The sequence below is a fragment of the Grampus griseus genome, assembly GCF_964374135.1.
Source record: "Grampus griseus genome assembly, chromosome: 1".
Lineage (NCBI taxonomy): Eukaryota > Metazoa > Chordata > Mammalia > Artiodactyla > Delphinidae > Grampus > Grampus griseus.
Genome location: NC_139017.1, coordinates 123,192,522 through 123,210,648, shown reverse-complemented (window position 1 = coordinate 123,210,648; position 18,127 = coordinate 123,192,522). Strand labels below are relative to the sequence as shown.

The 18,127-nt window shown below is 35.9% G+C and overlaps 1 protein-coding gene across 3 annotated transcripts in view; it reads left to right on the top strand.

Annotated features, from left to right (window-relative positions):
• LRRC7 (leucine rich repeat containing 7) overlaps positions 1-18,127 on the top strand; it is a gene marked incomplete at both ends in the record, with an annotated part of 383,893 nt that overhangs the window by 228,007 nt on the left and 137,759 nt on the right. For all 3 annotated transcript variants that reach the window (XM_082676819.1, XM_082676818.1, XM_082676817.1), the window contains one exon: positions 16,098-16,172. In XM_082676819.1, the coding sequence (XP_082532945.1) occupies positions 16,098-16,172 (75 nt within the window). The remainder of the gene's footprint in view (positions 1-16,097; positions 16,173-18,127) is intronic.

Below are 18,127 nucleotides of genomic sequence, written 5' to 3'. Positions count from 1 at the left end.
CATGGATTCAAGAAAATAAAGAAATGACAGAAAGGGGAAGATGGATAAAAGGGAGAAAGAATCAGATCTGTTGCTTCTAGTTGTAATAGGGATGATTTAGTGGGTAATGCTGTTATTAATTGAAATAAAAGGAACACAGGAAGAGAGGAGGTTGAATACGAGAAGATGGAAGATCTGAACACATTGAGTTTGAATAACCTTTGGAAAACATAGGTGAAAATGTCTAAAACATAGTTAGAAATATAGATCTGGAATTTAGTAAAGGTGTCTGAGCTAGCAATAGAGATTTGAGAATCACTGGCATAATAGACCCTATGGAAATAGATAAAAATAGAAGAAAATTGTATGGAAAATCAGAAAGGAAGAGAATTGTGAAAAATAACACAACAGATATGTAAAAGTTTTACAAACTTTAAAATATTGTATAATATAGCTAATTATTGCTATTGTTGCTGTTGGAACAATTGCACCAAACTACTAGATCTTATTAGAATTTGTTTCACAAAATTAGGGAATTTGTTCCCCTTGTTCACCAGCATATACAAGAACCTAGACCATTTTCAAACATGTAGTAGGTTTTCACTAAATATTTATGTTTTGTCTGGGTGTATTTACTGAACATCTTGGCCATATGGATTTGTTATGGGGGTGGATTAGCTATCGTGACTTTTCCTGAAGAAACATCTCACAACCCTCTTCAACAGCCGTATAGTCCATGAAGAATTTGAGAGCCAGTTCTTTAACTCTAAAGAACAAAACAAAGCCCAACAAAACAAAACAATATAAAAGGTTTCTTCCTTAAATGTGTAGCCCAAAACAACCGTCATTACTTTTTAAATATTCCAACAGTTGTTTTACAGGGTAGTCATTACTATTTATTTCCATTCCAGGTACACATTTTTACAAATTTAAGAAAATACTTTCAGTTAATGTGCAGAAAATGAAAAAGAACATGCATCTGTAGTAAAGTTCCCAATGGGCTAAACTTGCATTATTCATTTTTAGACACCTCCACATACTCACAGCATGACCTCTGTGATTGTCAACGGTGACAGTCTTCTCATATGCTTAACATGGTACCAACAGAGTGAAGAAAACCCCAGTGGTACATAGCCCTCCTGCATGCTACGAAAGCTCTCCTTCTGAGAACAAAAACAATCTCTCCTAATCAGTCAACACAAATTTTTTGAACTCCTGCTGTATGCTAGACGTTGTGCTACATTCTGAGGGATTTTGAAGGAAACGTGAAACATGCCCATGCCTTCAAGGAAAATATAGGCTTGTTGGGGAGACAAGGTATAAAAAGTAACATATATTGTGTCAAATAAGTTGTCCAAAGAGTAAATGCTACTCTGAGGTCTAGTACTCAAGGTTCCCTAAGATTGGTCTGGTTTACCTTCCTAGAGTGTTTCCCTAAATCCACAACTATGAGAAAGTTATCCTTCTCATACCCTTTTCTAAGCCAAATTAAACTGCTTGCTATTCTCCCTGCCTTCAGCTTGCTTTCCTTCTTCTGTGTCCCTGCTTGTACTAATTCTTCCTTCTGTAATATCCTTGCTTTCCTTCATGCTCATGTCTATATTATAGTTTGTACACCTTACCCTTCCTCAAGACCCACCTCCAATGCAGCACCTCCTCAAAAATGTCCTTATGTTACTAGCTAGAAATAATCTTTCCCTCCTATAAATGCCTCTCTAAGGAGACCTCCACTGCCCCCATTACTTTCTTTCTTATGTCATACTTGTCCCTATCTATGTAGATGCATGGTCACAGAGAACAACCTTTCCTTCTACCTCCTCTACTTCCTGATGAATATTGTCTTAAAGGGATTTTAATTCCTCAGAACCCAGTGAGGCTAACTTGTAGTTTCAGTGCATCCAGTACTATTGATTCTTTCCATCCCCTATGGTCCCTGAAACTGGCTTACAAGCCTATTCTAGTTTTTAATGTAATAATTACATAATATTTCATTTGCATTGTGATTAACCACCTGCCCTAACTAGAATGTGAGCTCCTTGAGGGCAGAGAATCTGTTCATTCATCTTAGTAACCGCCCTATGCAAGCCATGTATAGTAGAGAAGCATGTTCAAATTACCATCAACACTTGTTAAAATTTTTGACTTCTGGGTCACACTCTCAGAAATTCTGATTCAGTGGGTTTCATAAGGAGCCCAAGAATCTACATTTTATCAAACTCTTCAGATGATTCTTATCCACAGCAAATTTTAAAATGGTCACCAGTTAATAAGTATTTATTGAGTGAATGCTGACCTTTTTTCTCTCTTAAACTATAACATCATAAGGGAAAGACATGTGACTACCTAATCTTTGTATTTTCCCTAAGTATATGGCCTAGCTGTTTGAACATAGAAACTCAAACGCTGTGGAGCTGACGTATGTTAATGGGATGACTGATGTAATTTTAGCTTTCCCTGAGGCACAGAAGTTGCTGGGCCATGAAGAATGAGCTGATTTTGGATGGGTGGGGAGGGATGAGAGCACCCTGGCCAAGAGATTGATATCATCACAAGAATAGATAGAGATGAGGAAACACAAGCGTGCTGAGGGTTTATTATTAGATTAGTGTAACAAGAGTAAACGTTCTCATGGCAGAGGAATGAGAGATGAGGCTGCTTCCCCACTGTATAAAATAAGCTTTTGTTAGCAGAACTCTCATTTTCATTTTAATTTAATAATGGCAAAAATAAGTGGTTTTGAGGTGATTAATGACCAACGAGAGAGCTACAGTGCTGACTTGGCCAGCACGGCACATATAGAAGTACAAGATTTAGTACAGAATTAACCTGCCCAAACATCTGTTCACAACTCCATATGAAAAAGAAAAAAATAGACCATAGCATATGTTACAAGTGGAAACCTGAGAAACTTTTTTTCACATCATGTTTGTAGGAATTCATGTTTTAGCAGTATTCCTTATTGACTCACTAATATGAATTTGAACATTAAATAACCATAATAATGATAGGCAAAAATTTAAGAAATCATTCTGTTCACACATGAAGAAAAGAATAACTTGTTACAAAAAAGATAATAAATTTGCAGTTAAAATATATTCCTTTGTTCCTGTGACATAGCCAGCCTTGACCTATACATCTGCAATTAATCCAGTGGGACACGAGTTTATTCATCAAGTTGGCAAATGGTTATTAGCAATCTACTACTTGCAAAGCACTGTACATAAAATGTTAATGGTAAAGCACAATGTGCATGACACAAATTGAAAGGTTCATTCTTACATGGAAGAGAGGTTGATATGGGAAAATTAGTATCAACAAGTTATTCATTCATTCATTCTTTCATTCTTGGATGAATGAATGTAGCTCTATGACTTTGTTTTATTCTCCGTCATATCCCCCACGCTAAGCACAGTGCTTGAAGTATGTTAAGTGGTCAGTCAAATCTGTTGGATGAATATATTTACTGATCACTCTGTCAGACTCCCAGTATCCAAAATAAAGTGAAAACAGAGATAGTCCCTGCCCTTGTGGAGTTGATAGTCTAGTGAAGAAAGCAAATATTAATCAAATGCATTCAGAAATATAAAATTCCAGCCATGACAAGTGTTGAGGATCATCTAATGGAGTTTGGCCATACAAAGACTTTCCTCAAGGAGTGATCTTGAACTGAAATCTGAAGGATGAGTGGAAATTAGCCAGGCAAAGAAAAGGAGGAAAAGCACTTTGGGCAGAAGGGATAGTAGAAAAGAACATGATGAGTGACTGCAATATAGATTGAGAGGGAGTAACAAGAGTGAGGGTGGAAAGCTAGGTAGGTAAGGTGTAAGTATGTGATGATAGCTCAGGGAGTTCTAGAATATAAATAGTAGGCAAGATTACATAGGTAAGGAAATTTCTCATTTAAAGTTGATACAGTACAAATTGATTTGAGTTATAACCTCATTGCTCATTTGCAATATAAAAGAAAGATTTGTCTGATAAAATGTACCATATTTTTTATAGTGACAAGCAAAATAATCGAGCATGTAATTTCAAATTACATAACCTTGATCCTTGTAGATTGCACCAATAAATAGTATAATTTTACTAAATTACATAGCAGCAATTAGCTCTCAAATGGGAATTAATAAAGAAATCAGCACAGTACCATAAGAATAATTTGGGTATATTGATGTAGAACCCTATTGACAGATATATACCCTGGCGAACAGCTCATTCAACTGTTATGTGAAACTATTAAAAAATATAAAATGTATTGGTATAGTTCACATGATAGAATTTGTGCAGAAAAAAATAAAACCAAGACTTTTAAAGTGTTTTAAAGCAAATGTAGAAACAATGAGATGTTAAAATCATATCACAATACTCTTGAGTTTTCCCTTCCGCACTTGCACATGCACCTATATCCCATAACAGAGTACTGGACATGAGCTTGGTGCTCGGTAAGTACTTGTTAAATGTTCAGAAACGGCCAGTTAGAATACTTACAAATAAATATTCCAAGTTTTAATACTAATAATGAGAAGTATTATAAGTTGCTAGATTTAGTTGTTTATTATTATTATTAAGATTATAAGTATTAGAGTAAACAAGTTTAGGGATAGATGTTGTAGAATGATATAAATTTTCTTTACCAGTTCATATTGTTTTATGTGAGATATGGTCAAACAAACATAGTAAATATGCAGCAATATTTATATCTCTTATGTTCTGATCTGATTTTTAATTGAGAATAAATGTATAAGTGAATAGTAAATATTAGAATGTATTGTAAATGTAGAGGACAACATATTCAGGAGTAATAAATAAAACAAACTATAATATGTTAAGGGTAATAAAATTAAAATATGCACACTTAATAACTAAAATTCTATTTAAAATAACCCATGGAGCTCTAATAATGTTTTAAAGTATTTATATTTCTCACAATACAGTTTAAAAGCTTATGATGTGTAACACAAGATTTTATTGATGTAAATGCCATTACTATGTAGTGAAGTAAAGTAGGATAAGTATTGATACAAGTGTTTCCACTTCTCTAATGGGAACACTAAAATGCAGCATGGTTAAAGGCTTCTACTGATAGATAATACTATTTTTTTTCTTTTTTTCAGTTAACACATGTTTATTAAGCATAAAGCTAAGTGGTAGGGATATAATGGTGTTGACTCATTTTTAGCATTTCCTAATTTCTACAAATTGAAGACAGGATGACTTTGGAACCCAAATATGAATGGGTCTTGTCTTGACTCTGTTCTTGCCTACCTCTAATGAGCTACTCTTGCTACCAAACACTTAACAAAATGATCTTCACATTGAAAGATTTACAATTTTTAATATAGGTTCTAACTTCCACTGATGTAAGGCATAATGATCTGCCTTATCATTTACTGGGTTTCAAGCAGAAAAGATATGTATGCATACTTGACAATCCAGTTTCTTATTTGCTGCATTTCTTACTGTTTAACAGATTGGTGACATAATTTCTCTGTTATTTTTTGTTCAAGTAATTGGGCATTATATACTTAATAGAAAACTAATTACTTATACACCAGATATTGATTACTGATTTTCAAAGCATTTAAATTCTGAATTACATTGAAATCACTCTGAATAGAAGTAGTCTTTTATGATTCAGAAAGTAAATCAGTTTTGCAGTACATCTGTTTGACCTTCAAGGCTCATTGCTGACATTTTTGCAACAAGTGCACTGCTAAGTGTTAGGGATTCAGGGATGTAAGCCCTGCTCCAGAGGCTTACAGTAATGAGTGTGGAACTAAGAGTTTAAAGAGATTTCAGGTTATTGGTTTGCCAGATAAACTAACTTTCACTGTATTAAATAAATAAAATCCAATAATGTTATCATCAAGTACTAAAATAAAAAGAATTTTTCCAGTATCTATAAAAAATAGAACTAATGCTATACATAGATTCTTATGTACATCTTAGCAGTTTCATTAAAAAATATTTCTCACTGCTATTATAAATTAATCCACATTATGGGGTGGGCTTGACTAACAGCAATAAATAAAAAAAATAGTGACTCAGGTTTGTTTTTCATTCAGTAAAATAACTATATTGGAAAAAATATTTATCTGATACAGAGGAAATAAAACAATTTTAGATATTTTCATAGATTAGCTCATAGGAATTGTAAATTATAGAATATAGTGTATCTAAAAGTATATGTCTGTATTTTCAACATTTCAAACATTAATAAGAGAGAGAGAAAATAGGTATAACATAGAAATTATAGTTTACCATAATTATAATTTTCACTAATGAACATCCATATATCACCTAACAATTCTAGAATTTAAAATTGCACTGGCAACCGCAAATATTTTTCTGTATCCTGAAAATACTTATAACTATAAAATTTTCTTTAATCAGTCTTTAATATAAGTTTTTCATTTTTACATTTAAGATTGTTTTTTTTCCCCTGATTTGCTACTTATCCTTTATTGTCTGACTTTAGCAGCTAAAAGTCTGACTCATGTAGCCGTATTTTAGGGACCCCAGCCCTAAAACTGCACAAGAGCAGTTTTCAGGGACACATCAGAGTGGCTTGAAGGGTAAATGGGACATAAGAAAGCAAAGGTAAATCGTGGCCAAACTTTTTCTAAAGTGTCTGCGAAGAAGACCAAACAAATGGAAAAGTAGCTGGAAGGGACTATACAGGCAATGAGACAAACTAAAGCATGTTTGAATGTGGCTGGAGGCCACCTAGTAGAGACAGAGATTGATGTGTGTTGGAAAAAAGATTACTCCCGGCCTGGATCCCTGCAAAGACAAGAAAAGATGGAAGAGATATGATCCAGATCTCAAATGGACAAAAGGGGATACAAATTTGGGAGAGCCAGAGGTGCTTAGTGAAAGAAAACTCCAGAAGTGACTACAAAACACATAAACATAATGCACTAAATCCAAACTAAATGTATCCCCAACTCAGCTTCAACTAAACACAATTCCAATTGTGCCACATTGCACCCAAGGAACTATGATGCAGGGAAAGTCAATGTAGCAAACAACAGGAATATTAACTAATTGTTTTTAAAATATATTCCTCTGCAAATTTTTCTAGCCATGCGTGTGGGAGGCCTGAAACTTAAGCTTCATTACCTTTGGAATAAATCCACCTCAGATGGTGTGTTTGCTTGTTCATTTGTTTCAGAGAACTATAGGCTAAGTTATAACCTGGGGTAAGAGGAGGATTCAAGATTGAAGAACTATAATAGTCTCAGAGAGTTGAAAAGTAACTTCTCAGGGAAAAGTAATAGGGTCGCCTGTCAGTATTCAGTCCACATTTCAGGTACTTGTCATGAATTTACAGTAAAACCAGTCAAACAAAGTGTGATTTTCTTCAACTAATCCTGGTGCAGTAGCAGAAAAGGCGGAAAGTTGGATTCAACAAACACTAAGTTCATCTAGGCAAATGTGACAGAAGGAAAGAGGACACATCTGCTGAGAGATGTTTGAGGGAAACTGTTTATAATGATGGAATGTTTATCATGAATCTCCGTGTGGTAAGGAAAGAAAGATAGGCAAATAAAAGTAAATTTAGCATATCAGTGATCTATCATATCAATAACTTCTGCTAGGGAGTTCTAGGGTACTGGAGTAAGTGAACTGGAAGTATAGGAGATTATGGTCAGCCAGTGGTATATTTGCAATTGAGACTTCAAAAGTGATACATATACTTGTGATGACAAACTTTAAGTGGGAACTTGGGAGGGAGTTACTGAGATAATGTAGAGGAAAAGACTGATTATGAATATAGATTGTTTTGTTCAATTCAGATGGAAATTTTGAAGCACTAGCATGCACAAATTACCATGGAAGGAATTGGAGATACAGAGGTGAACACGATTCAGTTTCCTGCTTCAAAGATCTTACAATGTAACTTGCAAAGTGCTACAGTAGGGACACCAACACAGGAGGAAGGATTCTTAACCCAGTCAGGGATCAGGTGAACAGGCTTTAAGAACAACATTCGCAAAGACCAGACTGCAAGATAAAACTTGATGCCTTTGAGAACAGCAAACAGTTGGGTTTTCCTTGAGGCTCACGTTTAACTGAGGGTGCTGTGAAAGAAAAGGCTGAGAAGTAAACAAAGGTCAGATGAAGGTCATTTTGTCTGATATGGTCAAGGTATGTGGGCCTTGTATTCTTTGGATAATGGAAAAACTGTTTCAAGCAAGAGTGGACATAATGAAATGGCCTACTGGCTGCAGTGTAGACAGAGGGCGGAGGAAGGAAGTAGCTGCAGTTCTTTGGAGAAGAAAGGCAAGAAGACCAATTCAAATTATGAGACAAGAATGTATTTGTTATACAGTTTTCACCCTTAAATTTAGATTGAGACAAGGTCATCAAAGCTTGCAATCTAGGTAGAGGGTAGTACATTAAATTGGAAAGCATGAAACCAGAATTGCTTCCCTTGTCCAGTTGTTAATAACATTTTGTAGGACCCAGCCTAGGAAACGTGAAACACCAGAATGTAATTTCCGTAACGGAGCTAACGTTTTTATCTCCAAAGAAATTAACTGAAGAAGTTAAACAATCTAAAGGCATGTAGGACAGAACAATTGAGAGAATGAACAAGTAGGCTTGTCATCAAGAGTTGAACAGTTTTAGTTATTTTGTGTATCAGAAAGAGTTTCCACAGTGCACCATGGAATTCATAAATAAAAGATTTCCCAGTTGTGAGAGCCATAGAGCTGGTAATAAGCTAAGTGTATTATTAAATAAAAAATTGAAGGAAAATGAGGGAAATTTTCTTAAAATGTAGTCATGTTTCCTCGGCAAATTGCAAACTCTAACGTTATCAAACAAAAATGGTAAAAGTAAAAAAAAATAATAATACTTTAAAGTATTGATCTCAAAATTTAGAAAAACTATAATAACTGAAACATCTCAATGAAATATCATAATTGGGTCATTTTGATTGGAGAATATAATTTTTTAAATTTGCGTTGGTTATTTTACACTTATTGATTTGAGAAACCACTTTCTAGTGTATTTGTCAGCATTTTGAAGCAGGTTCCATACTGTTGCCTTCCAGTTCTGCATAGTTTCTGGGAATAACAAAGTTTTGTTATTACAGTATCTGCCAGGTAATCTCAACAATTTTAAGACATTTCAAATGTAAAGTTCTCTTTTTAAATTTTAAAGTTTCCTAGTTTAATTTTGATAAAATTAGATAAATGTCAGATGTTATGTTTTTCAGTGAACATTTCTCTTAAACTTATTGGAAGAAAAAATTTAATAGGTGTATAGATAAATATAATCAAACTCTATTATCGAAATTAGTGGAATAAAAGTAACACATATAGTCATATCAAGAGAACAGAATAAAACTGCATATACATGACAGGAGTTATTTGAATTTATTGTAGTCATGGAAAATATATGTTCTATTTTTGTTAAAACTGATGTAACCCTTTTCTTAGCTCATTTCAGCTAATAAAAATAAGATCACTTCAAAGATAATTCTACAGTGGTTTAGGTAAGTGTAAATGTAAGACAAGACACTGAAATGTTCTCTAATGTTTTATTAAATTAATGCCTATATACTGTAGGAAATTTGGAAAATACAGAAGAAATGCAAATGAAGAAAAAAATTAATCATTATTCCATCATAATTTTTCTAATGTTTTAAAAATGAAAACAAATATAAAAATTTTAAAGTAATATATTAAACACCTGCCAACCAAAAGGAACAAATGTTAACTATTTTTTGTATTTGAGTTAGATTTCTTTTGTAAAGAAATAAAACACCGTAGATCAAGTAGAAATCTTTTATATTCTCCTTCCTACTCTTACTCCAATCCCAGAACAATTACTGTTTTTTAATTTGGTGTGCATCGATTCTATATATTCTTATTTTTACTGTATGTTTATGTATTCATAAATATATAACTTTTTAAAATTTATGTTCAATTGATTTGTGCTATACAAATTTTCTAAACTTGTTTTTCATTCGCTCTTTTTTGCAGGGTATATCTTACATAAAAATATAGATAATTCATTTTCATTTTTGTATGCTATACCAACATATTTTATCATAATTTGGTTATCTCTTTCCTTATGCTGTAGTTTATTTAAAGCGTGACCAACTTTTTAATATTATTAATTATTCTACAATGAAATTTTTCTGCAATAAGATTTTTCCATATTTCAGATGATTTCAGTAAGATAGTTGCCCCGAAGCAAATGTGAAGACTTTTGAGAACTGATACATATTAGAAAATGTTTTCCTAAAAGACCAAACGAATTTATAATCATCAAAGCAGTTTATGTGAGTGCCCAGCTCACAGCACCTTCATCAGCATTGAATATGCCAAGCCATTCTTGATTTAATTCACTCATTTTTAATACAAACAATTGACTTTGAGAATGAAATTAAGCGGTATGAAAAAAGGCAATTTATGTGTTTGGTTGGGTGTAAGCCATTTAGTTTAGCTCCGAGATCCACTTTAAAATTGTCTATTGGTCATGAGACGTCATTGCATCTTCATGTTGTTTCAGCAAGGTTATGTATTGATCTGCTGAATACATTTTGTCTCTGTTTTTATTAGAAAGTTGCTGAAATTTCCTCTGTGACATATTTTATTATAACATCCAGTAATAAAAATATTATCTTTTTTTAGAAATCCAGCATATGCTTTACTTTCTTTATTGGGCGTTTGTGATCACAAGCATTCTTCATTATTTCAGAATTTCAGTCTTAAGCTGTAAGATGATGTCATTTTTGGAGCCAGGAGACTTGAGCAATAATCCCAGCTGCAGTTATGCAACCCTCATCAAACTATTCTCATTTTCCCCACAAAATGATTATCAGATTCTTCATCTGTAAAGGAGGACTCTTATTACCTTATTATATTATTAAATAAATTAAATGAGAACTTTTGAAATAAAGTAGAAATATAGGTTAGCAGCAGTAATCCCTCTCCTAGTTGTCTTAGATGTTAGGGTCCCCAGTAGAACCTGTTGTGAGAGGTATTTTAAAGGTATAATTGATCAGTTTTATCTGCCACTTTGTGTAACACAGACAAGGGAGCAAACTATGCAGTCCACCAAAGGTTACCCAAATCCTCAGAGATCATGCAAGACCTTATGTTCCCACAGCGTCCTCCCCTGCCCACACACACCAAGATGTCATACTACCCAGGGTTACAAGCTTGAATTTTTTCATTGCCTGGAACTACTTCAGAAATCTTAAACTCTGAACTTTTGCTCTCTCATTCTAATTTTTTATCCTTCTACTTCTCTCAATCTGTCACTCTTACTATACTCCTCTTTGACCTCATGGAAACCTGAAATCTCCTATTTCTTCTGTTTTTTCCTAGACTGTCAGTTTCCCACCTGGCTCCCCCAAAAGTTAAAATAGTTACCATTGATAGAGCTTTTTTTTTTTTTTTTTTTTTTTTTTTTTGCTGTACGCGGGCCTCTCACTGTTGTGGCCTCTCGCGTTGCGGAGCACAGGCTCCGGACGCACAGGCTCAGCGGCCACGGCTCACGGGCCCAGCCACTCCGCGGCATGTGGGATCCTCCCGGACCGGGGCACGAATCCGTGTCCCCTGCATCGGCAGGCGGACTCTCAACCACTGCGCCACCAGGAAAGCCCGATAGAGCTCTTTTGATTGCCCTTAATTTCCTCTTTGATTCCCCTCCAACGATTCCAGTATGAACCATTCTCCCAAAATGCTCTTCGTATAGAAAATTCTTGCCCTGCCAGCTCGACAGATTACCTTGCTCCTTACTTCATTAAGAGAATTTGAGACCTTCAGACATGCTCCCTCTCAACTTCCAGCCTTCCCCCACCATGCCCACCTACAACCACATCAACCTTACTACCTTCCCTTGAGTCTCAGTAAATGAGGTGTCTCACTTCTATTCAAGGGCAGACCCTCTTTTTGTGCTATCAGTCCCATCTTTTTTTGTCACCTCTTGGAATTTACTCCATTAATTTTATACCATTTTGTCTGTCCTTAATCTGTTCCTCTTTGCTAGTGTCTTCCTATCAGCTTTCTTTTTTCTCAACTTCCTCAATTTCTACCTAGTCCCACAACTTCTCTCCTCACCTCTCATCCAAACTTTACAAAGAATACTCTATCTGTATTGCCCGCATTTATTTGCCTCATTTATCTTCAACCCACTATAATACAGTTATCACATGAAATGGCTATCAGTAAGGTTACCAGCATGCTGCTATTTCCAAAATTGAGTGGACATCTTCATTTCTTATTTTACTGGACAGTTCTCCAGTGTATGATACTCTTGTTCACTTACTTATTCCTAACACAATTCTGTTCATTGGACTTTAATAACCCTTTAAACTCCTCTGGACTCCATTTCTTCTTGCCTTCTTCTGTAGTTTGCCCTTCTGTTACTGACCCTTTCGAGTCGGGCCCCAACAAGGGTCCTTCTGCTTGGTGTTGCTTGTGCCAATAGAATGAGACTGAGTTCGGTTCCGAAGCAAAGGAAAGCTTTATTCTTTGATCAGAGAATGGAGAGGTGCAAGCTCGTGCCCTAGAGCACAAGTTCTTCCCTACGGACTACGGGCTGGGCTGCTTCATAGGGGTGTCCTCAACAGGGCAGGGGCAGCGTTCTCCTGGGTCTGGTGCAGCTGTGCTGCTTCCAGCAGTCACTCCAGATCGCAGTGCTGGGTACAGCGTCTCTGCACATGGCCCACTGCCGCCATCTTGGATTTCGGTATCATGCACAGCACTTCTGCACACGGCCTAGAGCTGAGGTGTTGGGCTCAGCTATTTTGCACGAGGAACTCCAGTCTGAAGTACGGGGGGCAAGGCCTCTTCACCCGACACCCTATGAGCAAGTGAAACTAGACGAAGTACAAAGGAAAAAAAGGTTAGAACTTATTTTATTACCAAGATCCTATTTTTATTTCTTGGGAATTGTTAATGGGCTTTAACAGCAGCACTTCCTGTTTTCAACTTTCAAGTGTTAGTGTTCCACAGGGCTCCTTCCTCGGTCACCTGCACCTCTGAGTCCCTTCACATTCCCCGTAGGGAGCTCATCCACATGGGTTTCTATTTCCACAAAATGCCTAAGTCGTACAACCTTAGCACAGACCTATTCCTTAAGCTTCAGATTTTAATAGCCACCTGATTTCTGGACATCTCCACCTGTGTCTCACAGGAACCTAAAGCTAATCATGATCAAAACTAAATTCAGTCTCTTTCATAAATCTGCTCCTACCTCCAAATTCTGCACCTCCATTGGTGGCACTACTAAGTACTGGGAAACTGGGGGCCATGCATCTTCTAAGCGTTTTCTGAACCCAACTTATCTTTATTCCTCATTATCTCTTTTATTACTAGTCCTAATAAGCTTTTCTGGTTTCTTTGTTTCTTTTTTCCACCAGGATAGAGTGATACATATAAAACATTGATCTGCCAAAATCACTTTCCTTTAGAAAGTTTTTATGCTTCTAGACCATAAGGTAAAGTCCCACCTCCCTAACAAAACATGAGGCCTTCACAGACCGGCACCTTCTTTTGTTAGCCTCATTTTCTGCTACTTACTCCTTTGTAAACTTGACAATCGTGTAAAGCAAACTGCCTGTTGTTACCATTCCTACACCATGCTGTTTCTCACCACTCTGCTTCTGGCTAAAATGTGTTTCCTCTCCTCTCCTCTCTTCTGACCAGCTCCTTCATATCTCAGCTCCATGAATCCATGTCTGGTTTCCCTCAATACTAAAGCATATAGGTACCCCCTTCTTTATATTCCCATAATGTCATGTATTTGTTCTTTGTATGTTTGCTCAAGAAATAGACCATGGGTTTCTTGAAGGCAGAGACCATACCATGCATTATGACTCTAGTGCAGTGCCTGGAACTTAGAAGCTGTTTAATAAGTACTTACTGAATGAAGGGATAACTAAATTATGAAAGTACTATATATTCCTTCTTGTCATTCTTTTTCTCATATGGTGTCACTGTGTGGCAGGGGCAGTAGTGTTCACCAAATATTCCATGAATTCCTCCTACATTTCCCAGCCTTCCCTAAACTTAGGTCCTAGCCATATAAACAGTTCTGGACAATGAGCTATAAGCAGAAGCGATAAGTGTCACTTCCAGCCTGAGATCTTTAAGAGCAGTGGCTAGTTTTCCATAGTCGTTCCTGCTTTGGCTCTTCTGGAAGTCTTGATTTGCAGGTAACACAAGATCATGGGGTAAGAAGTAATCCTGTTGTGTTAAGACACTGAGATTTCAGGATTAATTTGTTACCACAGCATAATCTAGTCCATCCTGAATAAGGCTCATTGTTTCAAGTTTATACACTAATCTCTATCTTATTACATACATAAAGTTGTGTTGAACTTATCAGGTATGCAACTCTTTCTCTTCTCCTAAAGTCTGCATGATGCCTGGGCTTAGAAAAACTGCATCATGTGACCGATGTTTTCCAGTACAGAGATGGAGTAGTTCACTACCTGTTCCCTATGATGTAAGTGACAGTGGAATATTTCCTACACAAAGTATCCCCCCGCACTTACTCATGCAGTCCTTTTTTTCCCTGTCATAACTTTAAGTTTTGATGCTTGTTATAAATGAAACTTCTCCCAGGAATAGTACCATGTTCCACTGCAATTGCAGGCTAAAGGTATCAGAGACTATTGCCAAAGTAGTCCTGGAAGTCTCTGAAGTGTATTGTACTGACCCACAATTATCAATAGTCTAATAGTAACATTGATACAATTCCATTCTTTTCCACAAATATTCTATCAAATACACTGGCTTTCCTAATTAGGTCTCAAATTTTATTAAACTATGGTTGTATCTTCTTTCAGTGATAATTTTTTCAGTTGGAAGAGACAAAAAAATCTGACTTCAGGTGTGGCTTAATTCTAGACTTACATGATGTCATCAGGATCCATCTTTTAACTCAAACAGGCTTTGCCCCTTTCCTCATGCCTGAAGCCCCCAGGACTGCACCCTTCCAGTTTCAAATCCAGCAGGCAAGAGCAAGTCTTTTCCCCAGAAGTCCCAGTCAGAGAACCATTTCTTCTTATCTGCTCTGAATGGATCCTTGAGCCAAACCCTGTGGCCAGGTGAAGATAATGCACTAATTAGCTTAGGCCTTTGTCAGTTCCCTGAAGTGGTAAAAAGGATTCAACTTCAAGGGAAGCAGGTGGCCTTAGGGTGAGGGAGGGGATGATTTCTGAAAAGAAAACAACAAGAGGTCATCATAAATCAAGAAATGATGCTGGCAGCAATAACAACCTCTATCTTCTATATATAGTCTGCTGCCCAGGAGATAGAAGCTAGAGACAGCTTCTAGTTAGGGAGTTAAAGTGTTTCATTATGTGCTGTAGGTTACACCTTGATTATATTCTCTCTCTTTTTTCTCTGGACTTCTCTACTATTCTTTACTTCTACTATTCTTTTCTCCCATATGATGCCTTGTGTTTTAGTTGTTTATATGCATTTGTCTCCCCAATTAGATCATCAGCTACTTCCAGACAGGAACTGAGTTTGAATAACTGTGGATCCTGCACTGTGTGTTTCTCATAGTAGGCATCCTCACTATTCAACAACTAATTATTTGTTGAGTAAATGAAAAGATTTCTTATCTTTCTTAGAGTGGGTTTATACTATTAACACATCATGGTAATGTAATGCCTGGGAGCTGGGTGAGGGGAGGGAGATGTTTTTGTGTATGGTGTTAATACACACATATGATAAAAACCTACTATTTACCAAGTATCATGGCAAACAATGGGGATATGAGGATACAGTGATTAAAAACCAAACATTACTCTGCCCTTCAAAAAGTTATACTCTAGTGAAGAAGACAGAGTAGAGTATAATAAATACTACAAAGGATAATTGTAGGGTGTTAAGGGAGAGTAATAGATTTTAACTTTTATTATTGTTGTTCTGATTGTTTCCACATAAATTCTAGGTTGGCTACCTCAGGGATTACCAGTTGTGCTGGAAGAGGTCTGTTAAACTTGGAATTTCTTATAGGATTAACACTAGATTCCCAAATCAAAGTTCCAGATCCAAGAAATTACATCTTGTATTGTGACAAGAAAAGACTAATTTAGTTTTCTTCTCCTCTCTCTTTTCTCCCTACTCCTCTCCTAGCCTGAAGTTCTGGATCAAATACAAAATTTAAGGGAGCTGTGGATGGATAATAATGCATTGCAAGTGCTACCTGGGGTATGGAAGTTTTTATTATGCCATGTTGTCTCGCATCTATGTTGTATATTAATTGTAACTGATAATGATTAATCTTACATCTTAAATCCCAGTGTTTTCATTTCAAAGTTAAACATTTGTTAGGAGTGTTCCATCATCAAGTGTTTTTCACTAATTTGTTTTTTTTTAATATTTCATATAACTTTTATGAGTGTTATAGGTGTGTAAAATGTATGAAAATTTTTAGTGTTCTCTTAGGTGTATATTTTTCATCTCCTTCCCTATTTACTGTTTTTCAAAAGCTGAAACTTTCATATTGTTAAATGAAAAACAATGCTATACATAATACCAAGTCTTACTTTTACAAAAGCAACCATCTTGTAGGTAACTAGATAATGGTTTCTGCTCATATTGTTAGAGCTCTTGCACAATACAAATCTCTCTCTCTTGGTTCAGGTGATTTCCAATAGAACATATTTGAGTTTTTGAAAAAGGCAAGGAGCATAAATTGTTAAAAATAGAAAGTTAAACTAGAATCGATTTTTCTTCTCAACTAACAGAACATCCAATAATACCTCCTGAAAAGTAGGTTTATCAGTCAACTCATTGAGTGTGACTATTCATTCCTTTTTCATCCAGTGAGAGAATGGCTTTCCATAAAACACTGCTTCTTACCACTCATAACACATGCACTTGAATATAAGCATGTACACACACACACACCACCACCACCACCAACAACAACAACTACCACCACAAGGGTCTCTGGTGAAAGCCAACTCTAAACTCCTTGCATTGGGCTGAGAAGCCAGGGCAGCTGGTTGTGTAATAATTCTTCAGCCACTGAGATTTAGATGTATATTCCCAAAGTCAAACTTATTCCTTGTTTGAATTAACATTTAAATTTTTTTAAATGATTGCAAAAGCAACAAGAACAGGAAGCTTATTCTCTTTTGAACAAGCATGGGACCACATAAAGAAGAAAATATGACAAAAGATTAAGGAAAAAATACTTTCTCCTCTCACCAAAGGAATACATTTCTACTATCATCACAAACGCAAAACAGAAAAGCATGCATGTTTTCTATTTATTGATTTATTCAAAAACCATTTGAAACCACAATATACCTCTATGAACTAGAAACCATGTTAATGTCAGGGTTACAAAAATAATATACTCAGTGACCTTGAATATATTTGTTTGAGGGGCTCACATATAACATGAGAGACAAATCTGTATTCCACTACACATAGCAGAGACTGATTTGTATCATATTCAAGGTATGTACTAACCCTGGGGCAACAAGTAAGACAGTGATCAATCCCTTATGCAAATACTGAGGAATCAGAATGTATGTCTAGTTGGAAAAGTTTATACCTGCTTCTTCAATGTATTCATGTATTCAAAAACACTTACATAGCATTCATCATGGGCTAGGCGCTATCTAGCTATTTTACAAATGACTCACCAAATTCTCACAGCAACCCTGTGAAGCAGATTTATTACCAACCCCATGTTATAGATGAGGAAACTGAAACAGAAAGAGTAAGTAACTGGGCCAAGGTCACACAGCCAGTAAATGGTGGGTCTGTAATTCATACCAGCTCCAGAGGCTTTTGTTCCTCTGATGCTCCAAAATTCTGTTGCTATAGAATCAATAGAAGGTATAAATGAGAATTAGGCTCATCTTACTTTTCACAGTTACTCCATTCCCCAAGTCCAACCTTGGAAATCAACTCAGACCTCTAATCCCTTAGTTAGTGTATTATTTAAATGGAAAAGTAGTGGTTAAGTCTTCTGTAAAACAGTGCTGCCTATTTTTTTCTCCTTCAAAAGTAGATTTTTTATTACATACTGCCAAGTTTAAGTGGATTTCCCACTTTAGTTAGTACACTTGAATTCCACATTTTGTGATGCTCCTTGTGGGAATACCCCACACCTCCCTGCCCTAAACAGACATGGTTTCCTGGATGTC